The following is a 9,540-nucleotide window of genomic DNA, read 5'->3' on the forward strand; positions in this document are numbered from 1 at the left end:
GATGTACAATATTGCCCTCCGTCGGGTTAAATGTGACTCCGTAACTGTCCTGTAAGTACATTAAACACTACTCTGAGGAAAAAATAAAATAAAATGCGTGGAGTTTTTTCCTCTGTCCGTTGGGGCCGTTGAGAGGGTCGGGTCGGGGCCGGGCGCCCCGCCGTCCCTCACAGCCCCGGCCGCGCGCGGTGCACGCCGGTCTCCTGGCTGGCGGCGTGCGCCGCGCGGCCCCGGCGCCACTGATTGGCTAGCGGGCGGGGCGGGGCGGGGCTAGGCGCGGAGGCGCCACTTCCTGCGGAAGTGGGGCTGGGAGGGCCTCCGCCTCGCCTGCCTCCTTCTTTTCCTCCGCCGCCATCATGGGTCGCATGCACGCTCCCGGGTAAGGGGCCGGGGGTGGGGTATGGGGCTGGCACAGGGCTGCCGCGGGCGCTAATGGGGCGCTGTCGAGGGGTGCGGGAGCAGAAAGGCTTCTAGGGGAGCGATGTGGCCTGTGTAGGGAATGGGGGGGGCGGGAAGGCAGGCGGCCGTGGAGACATGGCGGGGCAGGGTGGGGGAAGGTTCGGGATGGCGCTGAGGAGCGCGTTCCTTAGGCCGGCCCCGAGCAGGGCCATGGTTGTGGTGTTTGGGCTCCTGTTCCCGATGCTGTACCGGTGTGGCCTGCACTGGTTGCGGCAGTGTCTCCAGGCGAGGAGGGAGGCCGCAGGCCTTGGCCGTGCGGGCTGGACGCGGCCCTGCAGGAAGCGCTTGCAGTAGGCCGCCTTGTATCAGGGCAGCCTAGCTTGTGCGGCTCCGCTTAGCGTGTGATCTGCTTCTTCCCCACAGAAAGGGCTTGTCCCAGTCAGCCTTGCCCTACAGACGCAGCGTGCCCACGGTAAGTAACTTCGCCGCCCTGAGCGCGCTTCGGCTGCTTTGTGGCGTTCAGTGCCGAGTCCGGTTCCCTTAGCACAGCTCAGGAAAGGAAGCAAAACGAAGAGACCTGTAATATTTTGTGTCATCGTTTTTAACTTCTGGCCTGATAAAATCCTACCGTAGCCTGTTCTCTTTGCGATATTGAAGAAGCAAGTATCATTTCCCGTCCAGATTCGTTGGGCAAAAAATTCTCTTTTCCTCTCTGTACCTTCCTTTATTTATTTAAGTATTACTTCAGTTGTTTTTAGCCTGTATGATGTTGATTCCTACAGATGAAATTACTCTCTTCATGCTCGAGTTTGGCCTTTGCCATTGTGGAATAAACCGACTGTTTTCTAAGCTATTTACAACAGTAATTTGATTGATCAGAGCACTAATTTAAGTAATTTCAGCATGCCCTTGGTTCATTCAGGGTACTTCTGCTTAAAACACTTACTTGTCTGCTAAAAGATCAGGTGCTTAGGTTCTATCTGTTGGCAGAAAAATCTATTTATGATGCATGTGGAAAAGCATGTACTGAAAAACAGTTAAATAGAAACGTGAAGTGGAAGCACAAAACATGAAAATAAAGAGATGCAATTTAAAGTAAGATAATGTGAAGCTGTTTGAAGTACTGCTGATGGCTAAACAGTTTAACAATGACTAGGATGTTCAAATGTTACAGTTGTTTTAAAAAATCCTGTGGGGGTTTTGTGTAGTTTTATTTGTACTCCGGTTTGCATTGTAATATATAGTGCACGTCCAAATACATTGTTTGCTGTGCTTTTCTATTTCATACTGTGAATACTAAAAGGAAGAAAACTAGGAGCTTTTGTAGCTCATTGGAAGAGTAAGGGCTACCTGGTTTGTTGGTGTTGTCTTCCCCTTAGCAGTTGCAGAAGCTGTGGCTCTATCAGCACAGTTTAACACAGAAATAACAGAAAAGGCACAGTTCTGTCTGAGTAGATCCATTTCTTTCATTTATTAATTAATTTGTGTACTTCTCACTAATCTTTAGGCGCTTTACTGAGCGATGCCTGAATGGATCTCAATTTTGCGTTTCTGTCAAAGGCCCAATTAGAGTTCCTTCCCAATAACAGTGATTTCTTTCCCCCCTCTGTTAGTTTGTATTCATGCTTCTGGTGTGGCAGTTAAAGTAAACTGATGATAAAGCAGCTGGTTGGAGGTTATATGGGGTGTTTTAAACAGAGACTTTCTTCCTTCACCTCTGCCTTCCCCCACTGTATTTCACTAGCACTGTAATTTCATAACATGTAAAAAAGTTTCTGTATCATTAGAAATACAATTTCAGTTCTTGATTGTTTTTTCAAGCATTACAAAGCATCTATTTCTACCATTTATAAAAAGCTTTCATACAGCTAGCCTATGCCTCTGTATTAAGCAGGTTTCATCAGTTGTGTGGGTTTGGTTTTTTTTCTGATTTTCTTTAGTGGCTGAAACTTACTTCTGATGATGTAAAGGAACAGATCTACAAGCTGGCTAAAAAAGGCCTGACTCCCTCACAAATTGGTAAGCTTTATTAATAACTCCTAAATGGAGTCAAAACACGTTTTTCTGACTGTTATAATGTAATTATTATAGGTTCCTTCAACCTGTGTTTAATAACATGCTAAGAAAATACAGGTTTCCTGATGTACTTATGTATTCACTGTGTGGATACTACTAAAAACGTAGTATGTCTCATTCTTGCAAGGCGCGTATTTGATGAAGTAGTTGAGTATTTTCTTTTTCAAGCAGAAAATTGAAGCATCTGATCTTTTAACCTGTCCTTAAGGATGGCCACTAACAACTGTTAATAGGGAAGTTTAGTCTGCCCAATTTCTTGGAGAAAAACTTGACATCTCATCTCAAGTGTTAGGAGCCCTGTGTTTAGGAGCTTACTGAGCTACATAATAGATCAGTTGGTAAACTATAGTTTGGACCCCTCTAGAGCTCTGCTTAAAATTCTGAGAGTATTAATGATCCCTATGGTACTATACATTATTTTTTTTAGAGTAAAGATGTCTATGACATCTTTGTTAACTGTAAAGAACAGGGTGATTGAATACCTAGCTTTAATGAGTCCTGTTGAAAATTTCCCGGTAATACTGTAGCACTGAATGTGTTAACCTGCCCAAATGTGATGGGTGGCTTAGTTGTCTGTTAAGTGCTATGATAAAGTGTTTCAGCTTCTCTAAGTTGTGTTTTGCTCGCTCACTGTCTACCGCTTGTTCACAGTTTCCAACAGAAAGCTTTCTAATTTAGAGAGGACCTTTTTTTGCATATCTTGTAACTTTAAGGTCAGTTTCACAAGATATTTTTTTTATGTGTGTGTAAGGTTTTTCTTTTCAATGTGCAATGTAAATGTTTGTTTCAGGTGTGATCCTGAGGGATTCCCATGGTGTTGCCCAGGTTCGCTTTGTTACTGGCAACAAAATTCTGAGAATCCTTAAATCGAAGGGACTGGCCCCAGACCTTCCAGAGGATCTTTATCACTTGATTAAGAAAGCTGTTGCTGTTCGCAAACATCTTGAGAGAAACAGAAAGGTGAGTACTAATTTAAGTAGACAACTTTCTATGTTTGTTTTTTCAAATAATACAGTAGTTTGTTTTTACAGCTTGACAAAGCAAAGACTTACCGTACCTCGTCTTAGCCACCCTCTTTGAGTAAACTTAATGGTTTGGGGAGGTATTTTGATGAAGGAGAATGGTCCTTGTCTGTGAAAAGGATCTTAAAAGCATTGCTTAAATCAGAACAGGACCAGAAATACATGGTTTTACCGTATTCATCAGACTTAGGGAATGGGAGTGTGGAGTTTGTAGCAGGAGCTGTGGATTTTTTTACATTATGAAAGCTCGTCTGAATTGTACGTCATTGAGAAGTCAAAGTAGTGCTTGGTTGTAACGTAACTTTCTTTTCAAGGACAAAGATGCCAAGTTCCGCCTGATTCTGATTGAAAGCAGGATCCATAGGTTGGCTCGCTACTACAAAACTAAGAGAGTGCTGCCGCCCAATTGGAAGTAGTAAGTCTTCTCTTACGTTATTATTTTCACCTACTGTAGGTTTTGTAAACAATGTGTTGGGGCTGTTCAAATGATGAAGAGTGAATTATGATCAGGCATATAGGTAAACCAGGCAGCAAAGAATAGGGATTTCCATAAATACTAACTGATAAATTAACGGAACATATTGCTGGGTGAAATGGCTGTCACAACACTTGGAAAAAACCATTGTCTCAACGAGAGAAGTCGCTACTAGATAATTTCTATAATCCTTTATACAAACTCTTGTTCTTACTCAGATACTTTTATAGTTCATGCTACTTTAAAAATTTATTGAGAAATGGCTTAGCCGTGGCAAAAATGAAAGTCATTTGGAGTTTTTCTCTAGGAAAATTTAACCAACGTAGGAGAATTCCCATAGACATCAGGGTGAGCTCTTTTTCTGAAAAGGTGCAAATTCATCTAGTTAGGTTTTTGAATATATGGGTTTGTGCTGTTATCCTAGTGTTTCTGTTTCTAAGGAAGGGTGAAATTTTTCTTTATGCTGTAATTGTAAAAAAAAATTTAAACAGGTAGTGATTAAGCTCACGACTGGTAAAGCTTTAAACCGAAGCACTTTTTTTGGCAACTGGTTTGAAAAAATGCCTTTGCAATTAATATTTCTTTTTCTTTCTCTCTTTCTTTTTTTAGCGAATCATCAACAGCTTCTGCCCTGGTCGCGTAAGAGCTGGCTATGACTTACTGAAAGAATAAATTTTCATTAACTAAGTTTGTGTTGTCTCTGAATGGTTGGTGTCTTATAAACTTTTGCCCCTTTCAGGAAGTTGCATGTAAGTGGGCAGTTTTCAAGGTGAAGCAGACGTGTGGCCATAATTTACATATTGCTGACGTACAGTGTCAGATCCGGGTAGTGGTTGTTGCTGTCCTGAGACCAGCTGTGCGGTTTGTGTCTGTGCTTAAACTGGATTTTTGATCTGATAGCCTCAAGTTAGTAAAGTGACCTAGTCATTCACAGCAAATGTATTTTATTCACATGGGGCTGTGCCTCTGTGGGTCCTGCAGGAAGAAGTGGGGAAGAGAATGTCAGAAGGAAGAATTGGGAATTTAGAAAATGCAGAAAGGATTGGGGGGGGTGGGGAGGACACACACAAAATTGGAGAGGTTGATGGACTCATTGCAGGTAATGTGGATCTGCCTCTTGTGCAGAAAGCTTAAACAGACCTCAGCCAGTTCCTGACAGCAACTGTTGCTGTCATTTGTAAGTAATTTTTAAAATAATCTTTGAGATTTGGGTAAATACAGGCAACTAGCTCTCAGATGTTACGTTTTTACTGAGGTAGTTTTCCGTAAACGCAAAGGGCTGTGGCTGTTGTATAGTCACTGTTGCTGAGGTTGTGCCTCCAGCTTCTAAATAGCTTTGACCTTAAGAGCCATCTTTCTGCTGGAGAAATGTGGAGAACAGACTGACAGCTTTTTCCTTTTTTATGAGAAGATTATAAATGGAGTTATTCAGTGTAGTAGCTACTTTCTAGATTGTAACCATCAGAACATGGTAATTTCAGGACTTAATTTTGCAGAAAGACATGGATCTCCTGACCTGATTATGAAGCTAAATATAGACTTGTGATTAAGAAGGTTTTAAAAGTAGAGCACTGCACTCCAGCTGAACTCTAAAGTGCTGCTGTTTGGTCCATCTTGAAAAGTTAAATTACCGGCATCCATATGTGATCAGAATACTTGCCTTCATTTCTGAAAGCTGGTGATTCCTTGCCAGGCTGTCAAAATGATAACTAAGTGTTCTGGGGTGTAGATGCAACAAACCACTTTCATGATATTAAATAAAAAAAATAAAAATAAGGTGCTGTGAATCTTTGGGGTTGGAGGTATCGCCAACTGAAAAGCATAGGGGATGCCTTCACTGTTCCGAAATAGCTGCATGTAAATAGTAAAAGTACCAGCAGATGGCACTTTGAAACATTACTGGTTTTAAAAAGTTGTATATTTCAAATAGTGCCATCTAGAGATCAAGTGTCAAGGCTGACAGTCCGAGCCAGTTAACAGATGGTATATTTAGAATTGTAATACTACTATATATGCGTTCCCAAGTGATACGGTGGTTTTGAGCGCGGTCATATTGAAGCTTATGCAGTTCTTGTACTTCATCCTACTGGGATGTTTTGGTCTGAACACAATCTCTACTGTCTTTCCGTGACTGCTTTGCTAGAGGAGCTGAAAGCAGGCTGTGCTGTACTCGTGTGGCATTTCACTCATGCAGTGATGCTGAAAGCGGCCCCAGCCTTGCCATAGCACGAGGGAAGGGCAGGGGTTGTTGCAGTGCTGGGGTCTGTCTCGCAGGAATGGAGGAGAGGGGGAGTACCATGGAAATAATTGTCTCGTGGTGTACTGTCAGGAATGGAATTGCCCAGGGACAGACCCTGGGCTTGCAGTAAGGTCAGATCCAGGTCTTGAAGGTACTCCTCAGGGCAGAGAGAGCAGTGCACCATATTTACTGCCTGTAGAACTAGGCGATCTCACGTCGAAGAGCAGTAAGGGTATTGTGATTGGACTGTCACGCACATGTCTTTCTACTACTTAGGTTGTTAAAGATTCTGTATTTCCTGTAAATCATATAGGCTAACTTAGGTAAGCTGATCATTCTCATTAAGATTGTCAGTCCCTTAACCCTTTGGTCACCAGAAGAGGCTCACCATCAGTCGCACTCGGTTGCCCCAGGGCACACAGGTTGTCTGCTCTGCAGCTGGTGTGCCACAGGACAGTGGGTGCCTGGCCAGGCGTGGGGACAGTTGAGCCAAGGCACTGGCAGGGGTAAATCCTGCCGGGGGAGTGGACCCCCGTGAAGCACGATACCAAGCAACGCGTTTGGAGGATGCTGTCCTGCAGTGTGTGTCTGAAGAGAGGAGTGTGGGACCAGGAGCAGCGTGGTCCTGTGGAGACATCAGGTAAGTGTACTGTTTGACAGGACTGTGTCCGGGTGAGAGTGGAACTCTTTCAGGTCGTCTCCAAAGTCTCCTACCACATAGCTGAGCACCAGGGGGCTGCCCCGGGCAGCTGAGGACTTGTGATCTGGCTGCCAGGTACAATAGGGGTCATGGCTGGCTGGGAGAGTTGTGGGGTCTTTCCTGCTGCTCTGGGTGGAGGTACTATAACTTCTGTTTGCTGGAGAGAGGCGGTAATGGCAATAAGTCCAGATCTGAAAGTAGTTGCCCAACAATAATTCTTTTTATGAACCATCACAAACTGCCTCTGCCCCATGGTTATCTCTAGGCACTGCCCTGGCTTCCCTTTCCCCAGCATTCTGGGGTGTTCTGCTGGCTTTGGGCCCCACTGCCCGCTTGCTTTTTCCTGTCACAATGTCTTTTCACTTTATGGTTTCTTTTGCCTTGGCTTAACCTTCAGAATCTATGTTTCTGCTTCTGCCTGATGTCCAGCAGCCTTTTCTGAATTTCCAGTGTTGCGCTTTTCCTCCTCCAGTATTTTTCATTCTCCCAGCAGGTACAAATCTGACTGATTTCCCACCACCACCCCACCCTGTCCACAGTGATCCATGGTACCTGGTGGCCCCCTCAAAAACTATGCTGTGCTTTGTTGCTCCATACCAGGCTTGTTTGGCTGGGAAGTTTGGCTCACAAAAGCCTCCCACTGGACTTCAGCCCTTGCCAGCTCTGCAGCTCTTCCCGGGCTGTGGGGTCTATGGCAGAGGCTGCTTCCCTTTGGCTGATAAACACCTGGTTTTAAGGCTGGTGGCTGAGCCACCCTTTCCTCTTGCAGAGCCCCTGGTAGCCATGGTTGTCTGCCATTACCTTGGAAGGTTTGTCCTAGGATTTTAGGAAGAACGATGATGATTCCTGTTGTCACTGCTGTGTTGCTGAGGATGGTAAGGAGAGAACTGTTTTCCTTCAGGTCTGAAGCACTGAGTTCTTCATTGGATGTGGCACAGGGAAGTGAGACAAGGACATTCTTTGGGTTATAGGTTGGCTTTTCCACACGGATTCCCAGTCGTTTCTAATCCATATTTTATCTTCCCTTTCTTGCCTTTCTTTTGGCCTTGGCCTGCACCTTCTCCCTGCCTGCTCCACAAGTTTCTGTGCTCTACGTGTTTGTCCTGACACTTCTTGCCGCGTACCTGAACTCCTGTTGAGGATGTTTCCCCCCTGCCCCACCCCCGCTCTTTTTTTTTTTTTTTTTTTTTTTTTTTTTTGCAAATCAGTCAAGCCAATTTTCTTCTCTCGCTTTAGGTGACATGAGTTTAGCTTACTCTGGTTTGAGGCAGCTAGGGCAGCATTCAAATGTGTGAACACCACTTCATGTTTTTTTCTACAGTCTCTCCTGGAATGGGAAGTCCAGAAAAGTGAGTCTTTATTCCGATGGTTATGTCAATTGATGCCACGTGCAGTTTCTGCCTTTGTTTTTAGGAAAGAGTTTGAGAGGTGACTGTTAAGTATGGGAAAGATTAACCTTGACAGGGATTTAAGGGAAAGCTTTGATTCAGTCATGTCCAGAGGACACTTTGAGTGCTAGATATCTGTTCGTTCTGAAGGATTTTGTAGCGTGTGACTGGTTCCCTCGCGGAGGCAAATAAACTGTCTTTTACCTCTGATTTTTTTTTTCTAATCAACAGTGCCTGTTTACAAGTACTTCTGTGAAAAATAAGAAACTTCTAGTAATTTATTTCAAGTACGGAAACCTAAACACCATTTATTCTGCCAGTAAGTCATTACCACTGCTGGAAACCATGAATTTCTCTAGCTGAAAAGGGCAAAAAAAGGTCAACCAAGCTACACTAATAACAATCAGAAAAGGCAAAAAATTATTTGTGTTTATAAACGTACGGCTGCAAGTATATGCTCTTCTGCTTTTTCTGGAAAACAGCATCCTGAAGTGTGTTGTCAGTTACATTTTCTGCCAGTGAGCTTTTTACAGATTTCAACTCAAAACCACTGCGTGCAAGCTAATCCCAAGCAGCAAAGACGGGAGCGCAACATGTACTCTGATTTTTTGGAATGAAGGTTTGTGTGTCACTCTCTTCCACTGTTTTCAGCGTCACTTACAGATCATGAAAAACAACGTAGTTAAAAGGCACCGCACGTGTTTCTCAGAACTCGAGGGCCGGTTTCTCTCCCCGTTCCCGTTTAAGTAAAGAGGAGTAGAGCCGGCTGCATTCTCCAAACTGGTGCGGGTTTGGTGCTCCCGCAGCTCCGGGGTAGCTGCTGTTCCTGGCCTGCCCCAACGCTGCTTCACGTGCGGGCAGTTGTTTTGTTTCCTTTTCAATGCTGGGATCAAACTCGTGAAAAAATGCGGGCTGTTGCTGGGATGTCCCTTCAATAGCTCGGCGTCATTTGCATGACAATCCGTCGTCGTGGTGCCCTGGTAACCTCCCTCCGCCAGCACATACCTTGGCAACAGGAAAGGGTTCAGCTATGGTCGCTGCACAAATGGGATGTCTGTGAATGTCCTTTTGCTCCCCAAGGATTGCTGGACATACTTGCAGTTGGATAAATGAAGGCTTCCCTCTTTCTTCTTACCCTCTCCTGCTTTTGGGATAAGTTTTTCTTCTGGTTAGAAATCTATAACCCTTGTAACGAACGGTGCCGCTGACTAGTGTGAGTTCTTTCCTGCTGCCACAGGATT

The 9,540-nt window shown here is 44.4% G+C and overlaps 1 protein-coding gene across 1 annotated transcript; it reads left to right on the top strand.

Annotated features, from left to right (window-relative positions):
* Positions 1-262: 262 nt before the first annotated feature.
* RPS13 (ribosomal protein S13) lies at positions 263-4,659 on the top strand. The gene is made up of 6 exons (XM_074585829.1): positions 263-379; positions 823-871; positions 2,340-2,418; positions 3,266-3,435; positions 3,812-3,912; positions 4,582-4,659. Exons 1-6 carry the CDS (start codon positions 357-359, stop codon positions 4,613-4,615), a joined length of 456 nt encoding a protein of 151 aa, XP_074441930.1. The 5' UTR covers positions 263-356; the 3' UTR covers positions 4,616-4,659.
* Positions 4,660-9,540: the final 4,881 nt, after the last annotated feature.

Source organism: Larus michahellis, chromosome 4 (assembly GCF_964199755.1).
Source record: "Larus michahellis chromosome 4, bLarMic1.1, whole genome shotgun sequence".
Taxonomy (NCBI): Eukaryota; Metazoa; Chordata; class Aves; order Charadriiformes; family Laridae; genus Larus; species Larus michahellis.